The 21,498-nt window shown below is 40.8% G+C and overlaps 1 protein-coding gene across 2 annotated transcripts in view; it reads left to right on the top strand.

Moving 5' to 3' along the window:
* The window catches only part of pum (pumilio), a 978,781-nt gene that overhangs the window by 462,394 nt on the left and 494,889 nt on the right, over positions 1-21,498 (top strand). The window contains exon 8 of one of the 2 annotated variants that reach the window (XM_067158497.2): positions 8,814-9,156. In XM_067158497.2, coding sequence (XP_067014598.1) covers positions 8,814-9,156 — 343 coding nt within the window. Of the gene's footprint in view, positions 1-8,795; positions 9,157-21,498 lie in introns of both variants that reach the window. The other variant, XM_067158496.2, reaches the window with a different exon arrangement.

Here is a 21,498-nt window from a genome sequence, read left to right as displayed (position 1 = left end):
CTTCATGAAATAAAGTATGTATCTTTCAACAGTTAATAAACTAGTTTTTACCCGCGGCTCCACCAGGGTTTGCGAATCCAAGCGACTGTGTCCCTAAGTTACGTAAAATCATCAGTAAGCGGACCAGTTCGGGTGAACCTTCACTGTCAGAGGTTAGATAAACTAAGGTAAACTCGTGTCTTCATCCCGAAGTCGTACAGCTCTTTTCAGGCACAACCCCAATGGGGGTGAACTACTTGTACCACCATTTCAGCCATATACCGGACGTTCTGCCTTTCTTAAATTTCTCACAATACGTGGAATCGAACCCGTTCTTCCGTGGACGGCAGCTAACAATGCTAACAGTTACGCTACGAGAGGCGGACAGAGGTTCGATAAAACATTCTTGGAGAGAGTACTTCCAATGCTGACAAATGTTCAATATTCGCAGCTTTTATTGCTTGCTTGTGATTATCTTGTGGGATCTTTCTGCAGAACTTTTTGCTGTACGTATCCTACATGTATGTATGTTCAGTCTTCAGCCCTAAGGCTGGTTGGATCCTCAACAGCTCTGCCGTCAGCTGTCATAGTTGGCCTAGGCAGCACTGAAGGGGCGTACTAGGGAAATGAGTGAGGTAGTTTCCCGTTGCTTTCCTCACCGAGCCAGAAGTTGCTGTTACATATCAGTCTGCCAAGCCCACTGAAATGCATGCATCAACCGACCCTATGAGCAACGATTTCACACCATTCATTGCAGGGACTGGCTGCACAAGGAATGGCTCATACCTCAGTCACTTTCATATTGTCAAAGCCAAGACAGAGACAGGTCAATGAAAGTAACAAAATTGCTCTAGCCCATACCAGAAGACATAGTGCACTGTAAACACTAGGTCCTCCCAGCAAAGGCATAGTATCCTACATATCTACGTGGAAGATATCAGTAACGGTTCAAGTGGAGTAAACCTAGGTGTTCTCATGGCGTTATTTTCTTCAGTGTTTTGGTAGACACCCGGTTTTTAGTTGCGTGTTTCCTTATGCACATTATGCTCTCGTGGAATTTTACATATAATTTGTAATACTAGCTCATTCTTACACAAGCATTTAGAGGATATCTTTAACAGTTTAACTGGCGTTAACCGAGACTCAGGATTGTTCTTCTCAAACCTACTGCAGGGTTTCTGCCTTTAACATAAAAGCTGCTATTATATTATTAGTGACTTTTTAAAGGTAGATATTTGGTCCTCCGGACGTGTTTGTTGAACTTTTTATGCTGTAAAATTCTCACTCATGCAGTTTGAGGATATATTTGACGGTTTAGGCAGCCTAAGGCAAGACGTGTTCGCGTGCCGTCACTTTTCTGGAGTTGTTTCGCAGAAACAGTTTGTGCTAGTGTTCCTTTCATCACAGAGCAGTATTTAATTTCCGAAGATATTCCTCTTTGAGATCCTTTTGGCAACAGAGAAAACCGTACAAAAATCCATTCACCAGTTCTCGAATCACATGATTTCAGTCTGCGTTTAGTCGAGCCCTACGAATACTCTTCTTGTACTTTGGAAGAGTTTCTACTATTAACAAAAATAAAGGCTCTTACAGTAGGTGACCTTTTAACTATGCATGCGTGCTCCCGAATCTTTCCGTAGAACTTTTATGTTCTACGAATCCTACTTACGTACTGTACGCTGTAGATATCTGTACTGTTCAGTCGGAGGAAACGTAGAAGGTGTTCTTGTGGCGTAATTTTCTTCCAGTGTTTTGGTTAGACACCATCCTGTTCGGTCTTCTTTCATCGCCGTTCAACATTTTTAATACGACGAAAACCCTTGGCGGAAGATCCTCTTGGTAACAGTGAATATCGCATAAAAATCTTTCCAGCCGTTCTCTAGTTATAGAGTACTCGTCGCATGCTTAGCGCAGGGTTTTTACCGTTATCGAACATAAAAATTGTACGGTAATTGTTGTCGAAGTTGGTAATAGGTATGTGGTCCCGCGGGGGTTTTTCGTAGAACATTTTATGCTCTTCAATACTGATCCATAAATTTTCTTGATATTTATCATGGTTTAGGCAGCGTAAGCCGATAAACTTGTCTCCTCGCGTCATTTTCTTAGAGTTCTTTTTTTTTTTCGCTCTCTCAGAAATCGTTACTGCTCGGCTTCCTTTCATTTCTTATCATTGTTTAATACATGAACGCCCGTCATTGGGATATTTTGTAGGCAACAGTGAAAACCACAAAAATCTAGCCAGCAGTTCTGGAGTTATCATGTAGGTAATGTTAAGTCGAGCCCCACGTAAAGATAGTTAAGCGATTCTGGGACTTTTTTCTGTAATTTTTTTACGCTTTCAGTTCTAATGCAAATAGTTTGTGGGTATCTTTAGTGGTTCAAGCAGCGTAAGGCGATAAACTTGACGCCTGGCGTAATTTTGTTAGATTTTTTTTACAGAAATGATTGCTCAGCCGTTTCCTTCGGTCGCAGGTCAATATTTTATACACGAAAACCCTCCTCTGGAGATCCTGTACTTAACGGCGAAAACTGCTTAAAAATCTGTCCGGTGATTCTCCTTTCATGACCGGATACCGATACATACATACATACGTTGACCTATATGTAACCGGGCTGAGTGGCTCAGACTGTTGAGGCGCTGGCCTTCTGATTCCAACTTGGCAATTTCAATCCTTGCGCAGTCCGGTGGTATTTGAAAGTGCTCAGTCTCGTGTCAGTAGATTTACTGGCACGTATATACATTTCCAGTTTTTTCGACAATGTGTTTTACGTCGCACAGACACAGATAGGTATTATGGCGTCGATGGGACAGGACATGCCTGGAGTAGAAAGGAAGCGGCCGTGGCCTTAAGGTACAGCCCCAGCTTTTTTCTGGCGTGGAAATGGAAAACCATCTTCAAAGCTGCCGACAATGGGGCTCGAACCCACTATCTCCCGAATGCAAGCTCACAGCTGCGCGCCCCTAACCGCATGGCGAACTCGCTTTCCATTTATTAGGAACAATCTCCTGTATTCACATCCTACCATTAAAAACAAGGCGAAACACATCAAATTTTATCTATACAGTTCTATTAATGTAAGAAAACTCTATATAGTATAAAGGATATATGGTAAAGAGTATTATTTGTGCGGTACTTCATGTTGCGGGATAACATTCCGGCACTTCGGTGTCTTTGAAAACCGTTAAAAAGTATTTAGTGGGACGTAAAACATTATTATTATTATTATTATTATTATTATTATTATTATTATTATTATTATTATTATTATTATTATTATTATTATTATTATGTAGGGATTGAAAGTTCATTTCAGGAAATTCTTGTTTGAGACTTACTTAAAGTTATTAGCGTATACTTTGGTATACTGAGGGGTTTTCCCACCACCCCTCTTACTAATTAAATCCAGCAGTGTTTTGCAGGCCAGCTACGGTGGTGGTGGTGATTATTGTTTTAAGAGGAAGTACAACTAGGCACTAATCTGAGAGAAAAAAGAGACAAGGGCCACGTAGGGCGTGATAATGAAAGACTGCCTAGCCCTCGCAATCTAATAGCTTCCGGGTCAGAAAAGAACAAGTTAACCAAGGGAGGTCGGATAAGATAGATGAAAGTGAGGAGCCTGGAATAAGTAAATGGAAGCAAAGCCAGGACTCATTTGAGGGCCACGTGGTCGCCATCCCACGCTCCCAAGTTCAGACCCCCTGGGGCCCCTTTAGTCGCCTTTTTCGACAGGCAGGGAATAACGTGTGTGTTATTCTACCGTCCCCGCCCACAGGTACGTACGGGCAAAGTGTTACGCTGACTGTGCGTGACCATCAGTTGTGTTCAGGACGACTGACTCCCATCACACTTTATCCAGGCTTTGGACTGGCTATGCACAATATATATATTTTTATATAGGCGTGTTTAAAATCAGCTATTGGCTTCGTCAGTTACTTTGTGCTAAAATTAAGCTTCGTCAGTTTTAAGCATGGACATTTACTGTATTTACATTTCTCCCTGATTCTGTTTACACTATTTACATATTTGCCCTCGCCAATCTACGATGAACCTTCTGGATTTTATAGCAACTCTTCAAAGTTTTTGGAGATGTTTTAGTTTTATTCTAGTTTTAAAAAATAAGTTATCGATATTGTATCTTTTATAAATGAATTTCCTCTATCATTCATTCATTCATTCATTCATTTCTCGCATTTCTTGAAACTCCTATGTCCCTTAAAGTTAATTTTGGTGTTTACAGAGATAAGGAGAAATGAATTGTCATGATTTCTTGTGGCCTTACACCGTAAGGTCGTATCAGAGCAATACGAATTTTTAACCTTGTAGTTTCTTTCTTCCTTTCTTCTGTTCGCTTTCGTATATTCCATCTTACTAATGTCTTAAAATAATAAATTGGCATTGGAATTGAAGTACCCCATTCATATGGACTGAGATGTAGACAGATTTAACGGAGATATCACCTCCGTGTAGTGGTTAGCGTGATTAGCTGCCACCCCCGGAGGCCCGGGTTCGATTCCCGTCTCTGCCACGAAATTTGAAAAGTGGTATGAGGGCTGGAACGGGGTCCACTCACCCTCGGGAGGTCAACTGAGTAGAGGTGGGTTCGATTCCCTGGAATTGGTTTTCCGTGGTTTCCCACTTCTCCTCCAGGCGAATGCCGGGATGGTACGTAACTTAAGGCCACGGCCGCTTTCTTCCCTCTTCCTGGCCTATCCCTTCCAGTCATCCAATCCCTCGACAAGGCCCCTGTTCAGCATAGCAGGTGAGGCCGCCTGGGCTAGGTACTGGTCATTCTCCTCAGTTGTATCCCCGACCAAGTGTCTGAAACTGCAGGACACTGCCCTTGAGGCGGTAGAGGTGGGATCCCTCGCTGAGTCCGAGGGAGAAGCCGAACCTGGAGGGTAAATAGATGATGATGATGATGATGATGATGATGATCACCTCCCTTTTTTTGTAGTAAAATTATTGTTGATATAATACGTATTATTTTTCATTAATTTTAAATCTCCAGTTCTGAATTATTAGTTTTCCTCTCAACATACATGGTTTTCAAGAAATTGACGCATGCTTTTCTCTTTCCTTAGTTTTGTTTATGTTATGACTTCACTAGGCCTATACGAACTCTTACTGGTTGTTACTGGTTGAATTGTAATTTACCGGTACCCTTTGAAAGCCCCTTGTTTGTTTAGTTTTTTCGCCTCGTTTCATATTACTGCATGGAGTTGCCATCTAGCGGTGAACGATGTAACGAAGTGGGCGAGGAGTAGTAGTATATCGGTGCGTTGGTAGATGGCAGCGCTGTCGCTTGTTGTGTAAAGATAGGGGTAATGAACTTGAATACAGACCCAATTATTAGGGTTTGAGGGAGGAGTAAGGGAAGGAGGTTGTTTTGTTTTATCCGTTGCGTAGAAGAGTTGAGGTGATTATGGAACGGAAGAGCCGCGCCCTTCGTAAGGTTGATGGCGTGTAGTGTAATACAGTACTTTCTAGCATCGAATAAGGAAGAGCGGTTAAGATATAGGGTAGGATTCCTATTTAGTAAGTTCTTCGTCAAATGAAACATTATATTGTTTTGATCTCACAGAATTGTTATGGTGCGGTACTATGAGTAGACGCGCATTGCCAGAATGTCGTAAGAATGCAGAAACAGTGCTGACCGAAGAATGTTGTTCAGTTAGAAGTGGGAGTTGAGAAGCAATATGTCTTTGTGCATTACATATTTTATCCTCCTTTATACAGGATGTTTGGCTTTTAGTGCCGGGAGTGTCCGGGGACAATATCGGCTTGCCAGGTGGAGGTCTTAGAATTGACACCCGTAAGCGATCTGCGTGTCGTGATGAGGATGAAATGATGATGACGCATACACCCAGCCCCTCGTGCCAGCGGAATTAACCAATTACGCAATCGGAAATCGAACCAGGGACCCCTTGTGAGCAAAAGCCAGCACGCTAACCAATTAGCCGTGGAGCCGGACAATAATAAATAAAACTTGTTCTTTGGTGCCAGGGATGTGAGTGATGGAATGTTCTGCCTGAAGGCTAGTTGGATCCCCAACAGTTCCACCAGCAGCTGTGTTGGTGGCCTACTCATCACTAACGAATCGTCCTGGGGAAATGAGGAGTGAGAGGTGGTTTGCCGTTGCTTTCCTCACTGAGCTAGAAAGCACAGTTACTCATCAGTCTGCCACGCCCACTGAAATGCACATTCTAGGTGATCCTGTGAGATACTTTCAGAACATTCATTTACATGACCTGGCTGCTTAAAGGAATGATGGTATAAACACTGCTCATTTCCCAGTCCTTTTAATATTGTAAAAGGCGATGATGGAACAGAGAAAAGTCAATGAAAGTAAGAAATGTGTTCTAGCCCATGCCCAAACTGAGGTGGTAAAATTTCTCGGATGATGGTCATGATCATTTAATAATAATAATAATAATAATAATAATAATAATAATAATAATAATAATAATAATAATAATTATAGACGCTGACGTGCCGGGATTTAGTCCCGCAGGAGTTCTTTCATGTGCCAGTAAATTACCGACACCAGGCTGACGTATTTGAGCACCTTCAAATACCACCGGACTGAGCCATGATCGAACCTGCCAAGTTGGGGTCAGAAGGCCTGTGCCTCAAGCGTCTGAGCCACTCAGCACAGCACCATCATTTAAAACATACCGTGCCCATGTTTTTTAAATACAGAAAACCTTGTTCGTGTCTGCGAATTAATATTTTATGAAATCATCAATTAATAGATCAACACATGTTCAATTATAAAATTGAAAATGAATTTTTAATCAGAATTTAGTAACAAGAAGAGGACACACAACTATATTTTGGGTTGTCACCCAGGTGGTAGATTCCTTGCGAATTGTTTACCTGGTTTTTTATTAAATGATTTAAGAAATTGGAAACTCATCATACCATAAGCTCGTCCCCTACATTCAGTATCAGTTTGGCCCAAATCCTGTATCTGTATCTGTATCTGACATCCTTCTATCCCTCCATCAAAGTGCACCCGAGCTGTTTTCGTGGGTCGCGTGTCCGAAGCACCGTGGTGATCGTGTGTACAACGTAGTGGAGATATCTTAATCCCAACTTCTGGCTCGCCTCATTAAGTTTTCCATCCTGGACTTCTGGTTAGTGGGCCGCAGGAACATCATTTCTGATGCCGATAGGCTTGGCGAGTCTTCCTTCGTTAGGAGTGCATATTTCGGCACTGTACGTCGAGATTTGTCAGAACCAGTTGTTGAACATTTCTAAGGGCCTGTACTACGACTTGTCAGGTAAACAGCCAAATACGTAGACTGCAGTTTCGCAAACTAGAAGTTAAATATTTTCTTGCGTACTACCAACGGATTTTAACGACGGTATTGTAATGTGGAAGATATGGTAACATTTTTATTGGTTTGGTAATAAGGTTACTGAAAATATAGTGAAATTTAGCGCGGTGGTATACGTGTTCCCTGGTGTTTTCGTTTGTTTAGCTCTATTCCTTTTGAAATTGTGTTACTAGAATACAATATCAGACTCTTATTAAGCTATAATGTAAAAGTTCAGGTCAAAAACAGAATTAGGACTGAAATATAACACATACGAAGAAATGTTAAAATTAACTGTATAACGAAACTGAAACTGTTATAGAAAATAAAAACACTGAAAATGTAACCTGGACGCAATAAGATTCAGGTTTTGTATATATATATATATATATATATATATATATATATATATTTTTTTTTTGTCTAGTACTATTTACGAGGAAGCGCGTTACTGCGAAAGTAAAGTTTATATTCTTGATTAGTGCCACTGATCCAGCGTAGGATCAGTAATTTTATTATTAATTCAATTTACTGTTTGCTCATTGAATAAGTGGTTAGTTTTTTCTTTTCAATACAATGTGAGAGTAGTAACTGGCAAGCATTTATCTCACTTTAGCGTTAAATACTTTCGTAGCAAGTTGTTATTAAGTAAAAGAAATATAACCTCCTTAACATCCTCATTCGACGGACGAATCGCCATGAACTACGTCGTATACCTTTACTCCATATGTGCGTCGCGGAATGATTCGGGATAGAACCCACGCTTTTGACACGCATTTTAATGAATAGGAAATGTGTACTATCACCTCTAGTACCCTACCGACTATCATTTAGAAGGTTAAAAAAAATGAAATTCTGTAGGGACTCGAACCCACGAAATACTGCATAGCAGCAAACGATATAGTCAGTAGCAACAACTTGCTAGCTTGCGAAATCTTTAAGAATTCTGTGATAGCTGGGCAGGAAGCATGACATACTTTATAAATATATACATAGATTACATTGTAACAACTTAATTTCGCACAGCATCATGCAGTTGTAGATTCATCTTGATGTGTAGCCATCTTGATTCTTTACAGTAGCGTCCCCGATAGTGGCGATGTCCCAGTTGCTGTTAAGAGCGTTAACAGCCTCTCCAACTTCGGCATAGCTATACTCGAGAATTTTTTCCCAGATTGCACATAAACGAAAGTCGTAGTACGCGTTTTCAACCGAACTTCCAGATAAATGTCCAAACTTCCAAATAAATTTATACCGCACTTTTAACTTTCTGTCGTAGTTTACTTTCTTTGTAGTTTTATCATCCTAAAGGAGGTTTTTCACTTGTTGGTAGACTTGAAACTCTTCAATCTTTGTTGGGCTTGATTTGTGTTTAATGTGTGTTTTATTAAAATACCGATTTTTGCTTATTTTTTCATATGCCAATTTTGTCATTTGTATGTTGTGTCTGTTCTACTTGTCGCCTCTCTTCCTGTGTCGCAACTGAGATGCTCAGGCGGTTTCTGGCTTACAGCCGCACTCCTGGCAGTCGGCAGCCTTCACCTGCCGAGGAGGAAGTGAACAAGAATGGAGCGGGCGGACCTCAGAAGAACGTGGCAGATGGTGTGGAAGGTCATCACCACCCCGGCCTGAACCACCACCATCCGGGGCTCAACCACCACCCCTCACAGCACCTCCCTCATCTGGAGCACTTCGAGCATGTACTGGCAATGGACCCCAGCACTGCGGGCGCCATGGCCCCTTTCGACCAACAAACGGGCTACCCTGCGGGCGCGGGCGTGCTTCCTCCTCCACAGCAGCAACAGCAGCAGCAGGCAGACTCCCCGGGAGTGTTGCCGCCCAGCTTCGATGTACAGGTAGGAAGCACACTGAACTTCAACTCATAATTAAAGATCTCTAAGAGTGATTGCATTTTGTGTAGTGAAAATCTAAAACTCGTTATGTAACACTCGGAACGACTTCTGGGTTATCCGGTGAGGCGGGTGTATAGAATTCTTCATATTATAATTTCGTAAGGAACGCATTTGCTGGAGGTTATTACGACCTACGATCTGAGAAAGTGGCTTGGTCTTCAATCACAATTTCATGAACAGAATCGTTCCTCACTGTCGGCATCCCTGGAGATGGTTTTCCGTGGTTTCCCATTTTCACAGCAGGCAAATGCTGGGGCTGTATTTTAATTAGGGCCACGGCCGCTTCTTTCCCATTCTTAGCCCTTTCCTGTTCCATCGTCGCCATAAGACATGTCTGTGTCGGTGCGACGCAAAGCAATTAGGAAAAAAAAAAAGGTCCTTCAAGTGTAAAATTCTATTACAAAAGTAAGTGTTATCTAAATTGTGTGATAACCATTGTACGAATTTCCATGGCGGAATTTCGGTCTTCTTCCTGGTCTTTTTCCCCGTTTATTGGGGTCGGTACTCTTGTTGATTTAGTCGTGTTTTACGTCCAAATGCCCATTCAAACGTCAACCGTATTCAGATGGATGCGTTCACAGTTGTACGTTTCTTTAGTGTTTATAGTGTTTTGTGATAAGAGCTACAATTCGTTTTATTTTTTTCGCTGGACTGGTGCATGTTTTTACATCCTGTTCGGTGGTCCGCGTTTATATGAAAATATTCGTCATAATTATGTGCACGGTTTTATTTGTGTAACTGTAGTTACAAACTTATATTTATTTACTTTGCAATAATTTGTAATGTGGGAGTATTTGTAAGTGAGACGTAAATGATAGCTTGTTGTGGTCCAAGATTCGAACTTCAGCCAGTAACATCAATTCAAAAGTTAATTTTAATTTAAAGACCGATATGGAGTTGTTGTTTGATAAAGTATCTTGAATAAATATGATGAGTAATTTCAAATCTGACTGTAGTGTTTTACAGCTTAATAATACAACCGCTGATGATAATAGTTACGAACTTACAATATATTTAAATTTAATTACCGCGTAAATTATCAACTCACTTGCTCCTAATTCAAGAATACAGATCATTGTCTCATATCGAGGAATAATCGATAGTTTTGCAAATAGTCAGGGAGTAAACATGCACACATATCATGTGGCTCCCTACATAACCAATTGGCTGAATTTCAACTCTTGGAATTGTCACAGAAAGGGGTTGGAATTTTCCGTTTCCTCAAAAACTGATGTTAATACTCCAGAATTGTGTTTGCCTGTAACATCAGTATGTGTAGAAAGAGTCTTCTCAGCAAAGAACTGCTGGGGAACAGGAAGAGGCATTATGGCGACGGTAAGTGTGGAATCTCTTTCTAAGAAAAAATTTAAATGTGACTACAGCTGCAGTGAGTTACGAACTAATAAGAAGTGTTGATAAGGTTTCGCATGAAAAGCTGCACCCACAGAAAAAAAAAAAGGCATAAATCGTTCTTGCTGGAGCCTGTATTGGGACCATCTTCATTTAGCACATAGCAAGTCACATTTCTAAGGTAGGTTGTGTGTTACTAAAATGTCAGATTTGTCCAAGATTTTGCTTTCAGAAATATGGTAGGCCTAGGTATTCAGGTATGATATGTGTAAATGAAGATCTGTTAATTAAGATTAAAAACACTAAAACCCAGCCCTGAACCAGTGGATTGCACCATATTCAATTAAGATCTCTACTTCGGCTGGCAGTCCAAGCCACTGGGCTTCTTAACCAAAGGCCAGTATGGTGATATTCAGCGAAGGGAAACGGACAGCTGTGAAAGTCAATATGAGTTAAAGTATAATGTACTTTCTTGTATCTTCTGAATTAAAGCTGTTTCTAATTATCAGTTGAATGACTGGGTTGAGACCTTAACAGATGGTTGAGTGGGAATCACATCATCTAATGGTTGCCCTCTCCGTTCCGTTTGCGCTTCCTGCCTTTTCCGAGTTTTCAGTCGACATTACCTGTGAGAATAATATTATGCGAAGAAGGCCAACTAAACGCGTTCATAAGAAAACACTTTTTTTTTTTCTTTTTGTAAGTGCCGCGGGGAGTCGCTCAGACGGTTGAGGTGCTGGCCTTCTGACCCCAACCTGGCAGGTTTGATCCTGTCTCAGCCTGATGGTATTTGAAGGTAGATTTACTGGCATGTAAGAGAACTCCTGCGGGACAAAATTCTGGCACTACGGCGTCACCGAAAACCGTAAGTGTACTTAATGGGACGTAAAAGCAATGACATTTGAAAACATCCCTACATATCTATAATTGTGTCCATTATGTTGTAAAATTTGGCTAAATCTTAGTCTGCATCATTTCATTACCCATTCATATTACTGTTGCTTTATGACGAGCAACATTAAATTCAGATCCTCGATAAGATAAACACGTCAGTACGAAGAGTTTGTTCTCATTTCAAAGTTGATTGAAGTATGGAATTGTCCTGTGTTCTAGGAATGCCAGATGAAGTACTGACATGCCTTAAGAGAGAAAGCTGGAAAAATGAAATGGCGTATGGCTTTTAGTGCCGGGAGTGTCCGGGGACATGTTCGGCTCGCCAGGTGCAGGTCTTTTGATTTGATACCCGTAGGCGACCTGCGTGTCGTGATGAGGATGAAATGATGATAAAGGCGACACATACACCCAGCCTCTGTGCCAGCGAAATTAACCAACGGTGGTTAAAATTTTCGACTACCTGTGAGTAGTACCACAATGTGTGGATTGCCGCGAGTCTACGCTACTTTTGATTAGTACCGCATCATGCCAAGTACCATGGTTCTACTTTCGTAGCGAAAAGTACCATTAGGGGCCGATGACGTAGATGTTAGGCCCCTTTAAACAACCAGCATCTTTATCATCATCAAAATTCCTGACCCTGCGGGGAATCGAACCCGGGACCCCTGTGACCAAAGGCCAGCATGCTAACCACTTAGCCATGGAGCCGGATAGAAAGCAGGGAAGGTTACCGGCAGTGTAACTAAAGGTTTAGAGTGAAGGCGCTCTAGGATGAGAGAAAACTCAGGAAGCAGTTGCAACTTCACTTGACTTCATCTGGATATTGAAACAAACTTGAAAATGCTGTCTCCATGAGCAATTTGTTTGTAACAGCTACATAGGAATATCACTGAGGGGTACTTCCTTGTTGAACTGTAATCACCACCACCACCACCACCACCATCATCATCATCATCATTCTGGGGGTGCCAATTACCTATCAGATGTTATGTGAAACTGCAAACACGCATGGCGGTGCTTAAATGAGGCGTAAGTTTCTAGGTAAGGTGAGTGAGGTGGTTTGCCATTATTCTCCTCAAAGGCGGGTGTAAGTGATCCTGTGAGATGCACAAGTCGTGCTCCGAATGCCATTCGCCAGCCCACCCTTACCTTGGCAGCTTCCATTTGTCAGTGCTGTAAATGAGACTGGGTATTCGGTGGTATCGGCATTTTGCTCTGGCCTGTGCCAAGAGACAGATGAGAAAATACTGCATCAATCAAGAAATGGCAGTAGGTTGTTTTTAATTAGATATGTTATTTCAAAATATATTTTCTTCAATTATACAGTTCATAGTCATCATTTTCTTTTCCCCTTGTCCAGTTCCTGCCAGGTTAGGGTGTTAATGGTTCTTCTATTGCCTCTCCTTCCACCACTCCTATACAGTCTTCTTTTCCTGGTACTATTCTTGACTTTGTCTCCATCTTGTTCTGGGCCTCCCTTTTTCCCTCTCTTTTTCTTCTGTATAATGTGCTCTCGACAAGTGGGTGACATCATCGCTGTTTTCGACTAGGACGTGTTTCGAAACCCGACCAATGCACGTGCGAATTTTGAAGTGAAGAGTGACCTCCATGTTGCTTTACTTAAAAAAAAAAAAATTATGAAATGTGACTACCTGTGGTCCACATGGCTAAATCCTCATAGCAAAGGTTAATTCCTATTTTGTTTGTGCCTGTATCTAGTTATTTTAAGGATTTCCCCTGTCTCCTTCGAGCTTAGATTCGATCACAGTAATATAAGTTTTAAGATCTCCGCTTTCATCATCTTCTTCTTCTTCTTCCTTTCTCTTCTTCGCTTTAGCGCTTTCTCCCTCTTTGTATCGACGAGAACCATTCCACTTGATTATACGATACGTTCGGTTCGAGCCGAACCGTTGTTAGACCTTTCACGGGTCGCTTGCTCTCGGCGGTAAAATTGTAAGTACTGGTTACTGCTCTCAGGACCTGGCCGTACCACTATAGGTGCCCCTCCTGCTTTTTTTCTCTACAGTATTTAAAGGAATTACTAAGGGTGGAACTTACTTGTTCGTTGTCTTTTGTATTATCAGACGTTAGGGCGTTTTCTGCAGGAAAATAACGCAATGTTCAGAAGTGTCTCAGAACTCGCCGGTGGTGGACGAAGAAACTATTTAAACATGGCAATTTATCGGGGGAAGATACTGTGGAGCGAGATAAGCTTCGGCAGTTTGTATATGGACATTTCCGCAGGCCCGGATGGGATTCACAACGAGCACCTAAAGACAACACTGACAGACATCATAGATCCACTGACCCTACTATTCAGTGAATGCATGAAAAGAAAAACAATACCCAGCATATGGAGAAAGGCAAAAGTAATCACGGTATACAAAGGAAAAGGCAGCAAGAACGACCCCAGTTCATACAGGGGGATAGCACTGGAGTGTAATATCTTCAAGCTCTTATCAAAGATCATACTACATCGCATACGACCAAGAATAGCAAAAGAGATACCACCAAGCCAGTACGGGTTCATGGAAGGCAAATCGACCTTTACAGGCCATCGAAGAAATTATAGTTGAAATAGACAGCGCACTAACGCAACCAGCCAGCCCACTGTACGCCATTTTCATCGACTACGCAAAAGCATTTGACAGCATGGACAGAAAAATACTCATACAAAAACTTGAGAAAGCACTACCCGACTTACATCACGAACGGGAGATAATAAAGATCATACTTAACGCAAACCAGGTAGAAATCGACGATGGAATCTCCACCACGCCCGCCCTAACGCAGACGAGAGGAGTCCTGCAAGGAGACCCAATGAGCCCTATGCTGTTCAACCTGATGATATCCGACATCATTAACGTACTGGGGACCGAAAGGGTCAAACTAATTATGTACGCAGACGACATGACGCTGATATCCAGGGATCCCACGTATATACAGACTGTATTCAATAACCTCAGAGCATGGGCGGATAAGAACTCGCTTTCCATCAACAGTGCTAAGACAAAAGTTATGAAATTTAGAAGGGGAGGAAAACTGGCAACATATGACGTTTTCCGTAACGGAAATGAACAACTCGAGATCGTGTCATCATTTAAATACCTGGGTATCACACAGCAGACCACAGGCTCAACCTTCAGACTGCACGTAAAGGAAAAAGCAGCGGCAGCAACCAAAGCAATGTACGAGATCCCGAAGCCGCAGAACCTCTCAGTGAACACTGCAATGGCACTATTCAAGCTTAAAGTGGCCCCGGTAGTTACGTATGGGATACAATTGATATGGCACAAATTAACTGTTTCAAACATGAAATAATTGAGAATATAAAGGCCAGGTACTTGAAACGGATCCTACAGATCTCAAAATTTACAGAGAATCGAATGGCATACGTAATGGCGGACGAAACATTCTTTCTGGAAGACATCAAACAAACATTCGGGCTACCAGACACCGCCGCATCGACTGCCGTCCTTGAAGAAAGGAGACAGAAAACCCAGCAGATACCTGAAGGTTTCTACGAAACTGAAGTAATGAAGAAAAGGGAATGGAAGGGCCCAAACTACAAACTACGCCATGTATACACACGCTTTGGTGTCCACGTATTCCACGGGAAAATATGCCTAACCAACTGATTTCACGCCCCAAACGAAGAATGTATCCGCCGTCTCTGCGGAATGACCTGTCCTAGGTACCACCTGATGAACTGTACTGAACAAACACAACACATCGGCACACTTGCCAAGGACTGGTAAAAACAAAACAAAAAACAACAAACAAACAAACAACGAAGTGATGTACCAAAAGAAAATAATGACAAATTGTAACCTTTAACACGTATGTACCCATTGTGTTTAATTTAAATATGGACATTTCCAGGAATGATATCATTCTCTATAAATTACGTTTATGAGGTAATTGCCGAACGACTCATATTTTGTGAAAGGAAACGGATGAACATTGGGTCACATATCGGGACTGTGGTTTGGCGTATAGGAGTGCCTACTTGTGACAAACTCTTCTGAATGGGGATCTTGTCCTTTCAAGGGTGAAATTCGGACACGCGTCGTTTCCTAAAACACGTGGTGATTGAAGAGACAACAAAGACTGTGTTGGAAGGAACCTACAATATTCAGATTCTGCCGATTTTGTGTCATTTCTGTTTTCTTCCATATTTATTTCTCTGATAATTTAACTGGCTCTTGCATTAGCGGCTTTGACAACGCAGTTGTTTAAAATATGTGTATAGACATTACTTTGTAACTTGAACGGTGTTGTTCATGCGTTGTTTCCGTATTTCACTTTCTCATCCCTTGAGTTAGTAACGTCGTCGTTGCGGGACATCACTCGTATAATTGCTCAACTTCTGTGACAAAATGCTGCTCTTTGTAGTACAAATTAGAAGAAAGAGTACAGGGGATTTTCAGTTTTTCTTTCTCTCAACATTTGGATACATTTTGTAATGGGTTTCTGTTCGGAAACATCGCCAGAACTTTCAACCTCAGTTGTGGATTAAACATTGTGACCTGTTTAGATGAAGCCTACAAATATGCTGGTAGTGAGTTAACTTTCTGTTCTAAAGGCGTTTGTTCTTGAGATACGTTAAAGTTGTTTTTTTGAAGGACGACGAGACGGCCCGGCCATAACACGTGCAGTAAGCATGTTGTGTACCTCTGGCGTTCCCTAGCAACCGCCTGCTTGACGTAGTATCTTTCTTCACCGCTAGGTGGGAGGAGTGTTCAGTAGAGAGAGAGAGAGAGAGAGAGAGCGAGAATAGGAGAGGAAAGTTTCCTTTAAATGTGGCAGTTGTGCGGAAATAGTTATGAGATGTTTTAGGACAAGAGTTCTGATTTCTCGAATTATCTGGGGAAAGGACGGGGCGGAGAAAGGCCCTATACAGGTAGCACTTGTAAATGTAATCAGAGGAGCCCAGCCGAAATGTACTACATTCCAGACCCGGGATTTAGTGCTATGATCTGCCCCACTCATATTCTGGTTTATCATCCTCTCCCCCTTCATCTACGAGACGCCAATTTTTCAAATATTAGTCGTACCACTGTTTCTCAACATAATAGTGAATTACTCGTCGTGTGCAGCTGGAGCCGAACTTGTGGTGTGGTTGTTATTACAACTATTAATCCCTTGATTCTTTTCATATACTGTGAACACCACAATACGACCACTTCAGTCATGCTAGCCGACAGAGAGGATGACCTAAAATACTGTGGCTTTAAATCAAACCATTGTATTACAAAGATTGTCACACAAAGAATTGATAACATGGTGAATGGTGGAACCCCCATTATACATTTTTGGATTCCTTGAGTTCTGTTGGAAATTAGTTTTCTCTATTAAGGTTTTCATTTCATTGTGAAATAATTAACTACTTGTGTTAATTTGTGTAGTCACTGGGCGAGTTGGCCGTGCGGTTAGGGGCGCGCAGCAGTGAGCTGGCATCCAGGATATAGTGGGTTCGAACCGCACTATCGGCTGCCCTGAAGATTTTCCGTGATTTCCCATTTTCATACCAGGCAAATGCGAGGGCTATACCTTAATTAAGGCCACGGCTGCTTCCTTCCCACTCCTAGGCCCTTTCTACCCCATTGTCGCCTTAAACTCTGTGTGTGTCAGTGCGACTTCAAGCAAATTGTAAGACATTAGTGTAGTCAGTTCTGTGTCATAGTAAAAAATCTAAGAGTTATGATGGTGTATCACTAACACAGCGAATAATAATAATAATAATAATAATAATAATAATAATAATAATAATAATAATATCAGATATCTTATTAGACCAGAAATAGAAATGAATGAAAGGAAATTCTAAGGTTCAAGATTGTTCCCTGAGATGGTTTCACATTACACCTGAAGTCAAATAAGGAGCTCTACAAAAAGTTGGAGGGGATGTCAATGAGTATAAGAAAGAGAATACTGGTGTTTTATGAGTATATCAAAAGAATGGGAATCAACAGACTGGTGAACAAAATTCTCACCCGTTAAGAGAAGTGGGAGTCACAAACTCCGTGGCTTCAAGAAGGCCCCCAGGACTTCGAAAAGGGCGAACATTACTTCGAAAAATGTCGGAAACGAAGCGAGATTTTGAACGAAATTTGCAGAGATAAAAGATTCCCCCATCCCACACGTGACAAAAGCGGAATAATTAGACAGCAAAGAAAAATATACCATAATGAAGGAACGAAAGGCTTTTGTGTTTTCGCAGTCCATAGGCGGCTGTATCTAAAAAGTAATAAAGAATGAGGGTTACAATGGAAAATTGCAAGCTGTCTCCCGAGTGCAAGTTCGTAGTTACCCAACTTGTACCGCGGAGTCAGTTCGTTCGATAAGTTATGTTTGTTTCGGAAACGAATGTACGGAGTCATCTCCACAACTTTCAGTATTGATCTGTTTACGTCCGGGTGAACATACTGTTGTACTCGGCACGTAAAGGCTATACACTAAAAAGCAAATATCGCCGCCCTATTCCCTCTTTTTTTTTTTTAAAGTGGCTCATCACTGCTGTCAATTTGACTAGTAATGGAGGTCCCCTTACCCAAGTACATAATCAAGATGTTCATAATTAAATCGGTTTTCAAGCTTAATGAGGAATTAAGAAAATGCACACACTCTCACACCCCTCACTCAGTTTGATATATATTTTTGCCTTTGATTTGATATACGCATTAGTATAACCGTATTCTTTGTTGTTAGTTAGCCTTGTGTAAATAATTCACCTCCCTTCATGAAAGTTGAAAGTTGTCGTGAAACCACGCTGTAATAATACACACAAACAAATATATTACATGCACATATGCCGTAAGTCAATAAGAATACACAAAGGCTAAGTCCGCAAACCGTACCAAAGTTGTGACAAGACAACGTTAGGTTAAGTTAGGATGATAACGAAATTTTCTTCCATTTCAACTGAACTGATCTTTATAGAGTTTTTCCAGACGTTTTTTGCTTCTTATACATCCTGGTTGAATTCTATATACGTCAGTGCTGCGTTCGTCATGTAAGACCAACTACGTAATTAAATACCGTATTCGAACATGCCACTATTCTACTACCTAGTATTACCCAGGTTTACTATCCTAAAGGAAAAGAAAATAGGCTTTACTTACACCCGCAGATGTAACGCTAGTGATTTTCACAGTACGGCCGTCGCAGTAAGTATCGGTACGTACAATCTCGAAAAAAAAAAAAAAAAAAAACCCATAAATCACCTTTAGTATTATCAGGGGAGAAAGAGTATACACTTATTACCTGCCTTCCTAGTGCTGAATCGGTAGACCTCGGTTATCTTAGAGATTAATATTGGCAATACCAAATAGGTTAATATGATCATATCATATTAAGCTATTTGGCAATACGCATAGCCGTGAGACATCTGGCGTACACTTTACGTACTAGTACTGTTGTTGTTTACACAGCAAAGCCAAACTATAGAAGTCATGCTAGGAACAAGATTCTCATCGAGAAATGTAATATTATTATATAATGTGCGTGTGACACAATTTTCGGCTTAAGATAATAAATGTTTAGAAAATGAATATCGATCGATCATATTATTAATTCAATTCAGATTTCATTTCCATTCAGTTGGCAGTATTACCGGAATCAGGAGAGTTCTCTCCTTACTCCTCACCCCCGTAACACCAAGGGCCTATTCCACAAAAGTATGGTCTTGTACATTACAAGTAAATTCTCTAGTAACTAGTACAAATACCAGAGTTTCTGTTCCACAAAAGAATTTTCTACAGTTGTACTTTACTACTCCATACTTACAAATTACCAGTGAATTTTTATAGGTATGTTCCACAAAAGTACTAGTACTTGTAATTTACTAGTGAATTGGGAACTATTCTCTACCAGTGAATGGACAATAATATATAAATATACTAGTGCTATTTAAATATACTTATTTCAGATACATTTTGATAAATATGTGGTCTAGCAGAAGTGATAGTGATGGTAATGAAAATGAAAACTACCATCTGTATAAGGAAAGAATAAACTTCCAGTTTAACACTATTTGAATACAATGAGAGTTTTAGGTTAAGCACAATACAAGTGGAAGAACTTTTGATGGATATTTATCATAGGTTGAAACATCCTACGAACAGAAATAAATCTCTCTCTGCTAAACAACAGTTAGGCCTACTAACAACACTGCTTTGGCTAGGAAATTGTGGTCAGTACCATGGTATTGCACATATGCATGGGATGGCAAAATCTTTGGTCTGTAGGTCAATACATTCTGTGGTAGCTGCAATAAATGATATAAAATTTCCTCAAATTGTTCCTTGACCTGAAAATACTGAACAAACATGTTCCAAGAAGGACATTCCTGGAATCATTAATTCCAAGTAATTCCAATCATTAATCCAAATTTTCCCCTCAAAAGCTCCATGAGCTTTTCCAAATCAAATATTTCCATCCAACCCTTTATTTTGTCTTGTTTCTTCAGACTCTCGCTGAATGCACCGAAATGAATATCTTTCCTTCTATTTCCTTCAAAATGAATAACTTCCTTTCCTTGACACCATTCTAACAATTCATGCAGAGTGTGCAATTTTGTAACAATTAAGTTTGGCGGCCGAATGTCGTTATTAGCGGCATCCGATTCCAAATGACAGACCAAGGTGGGTATGTCAGACTATCGTGGAACATATGCGAGGATCGTGGAAGAACAGAATGGGCGATAATAACGGAGTAATTTCCTATCATCAAAGAAATAAACTGAAAAATAACCTTGTAGCATTGAGAAAATCACAGAAATATTAGAGTTTTTTGAATCTTTGCTACATAACTTAACTTAAAATACGATATTAACATTAATGAGCAAGCATAATCTAATTCAACGAATGGAATATGAAGATAAACAGCTGATTCATGCTATGACGTAGTATGTTTATTGATTATGTTGTCACTTGTAAAACTTGTAACAATTCACTAGTAATATACAAGAGACTATCAATCTTTTGTGGAACAGAAATGTACAACTCCATACATTACAAGAACCCACACTAGTAACTTGTAATGTACAAGACCATACTTTTGTGGAATAGGCCCCAAGTATCACTAAAAGTTGCGCGAGTAATACATGACAGGGAGTATAGTTCAGTACCCTTGACAGGCGAGAGGGAGTCAAAAACGAAAAAAAAAAAAAAAAAAAAGGTCTTAACATGTGAAATGTTCCTTTCAGATTTTTCCATAATTGGAGGCAATTGGTATATATACGCCCCGTGATGAATTAAAATGACATCACAAAAACAATGTTAAATAAGGAATCAGGGATAAGAACTCTTTTAACGCTTGGTATCATTTTGCATTCTTCCTGCTTTAAATGTTTTTCTCCGGTTTCTAATTATTTCTGTTGTTAGGACTTTGGTTCAGACTGTCCCTGGTTAATTCCTCTTATTCGGGGGCTGGGTGCTTTGTGTTCCAGTGCATTCCTCATATTAACACACCAAACCACGATGCCCATCACCAAACAGTAAATACATTCCTCCACATAGTGTTGGCATCAGAAAGGGCATCCGGCCATAAAACAGGGCTAAATCTACATTTACACAGCTCGCAACCGCGAGTGTGGGAATAATATGTAGAAGAAGGAAGATAAGATATTGTTTATTTTCAATGTTTTATGAGCAATTGAACCACTCGGCGCTAGCCCTTTCCTATCCCATCGTCGCCTTAAGACCTATCTGTGTCGGTGCGACGCAAAAAAAAGAATGGACTTGCGCTACCTTTTGCTTTAAGTAATGAAACATTGGCATAGTTTTGACTTCTTTTCAACCTCCCCAAAGTTCGGGCTGAACGTCATGAATACCGAGCTCGATAGCTGCAGTCGCTTAAGTGCGGCCAGTATTCGGGAGATAGTAGGTTCGAACCCCACTATCGGCAGCCCTGAAAATGGTTTTCCGTGGTTTCTCATTTTCACACCAGGCAAATGCTGGGGCTGTACCTTAATTAAGGCCACGGCCGCTTCCTTCCCACTCCTAGCCCTTCATTGTCCCATCGTCGCCATAAGACCTA

This window comes from Anabrus simplex, chromosome 14, assembly GCF_040414725.1.
Source record: "Anabrus simplex isolate iqAnaSimp1 chromosome 14, ASM4041472v1, whole genome shotgun sequence".
In the NCBI taxonomy this organism is placed as follows: domain Eukaryota; kingdom Metazoa; phylum Arthropoda; class Insecta; order Orthoptera; family Tettigoniidae; genus Anabrus; species Anabrus simplex.
This window is presented reverse-complemented; position numbering and strand designations above follow the sequence as displayed.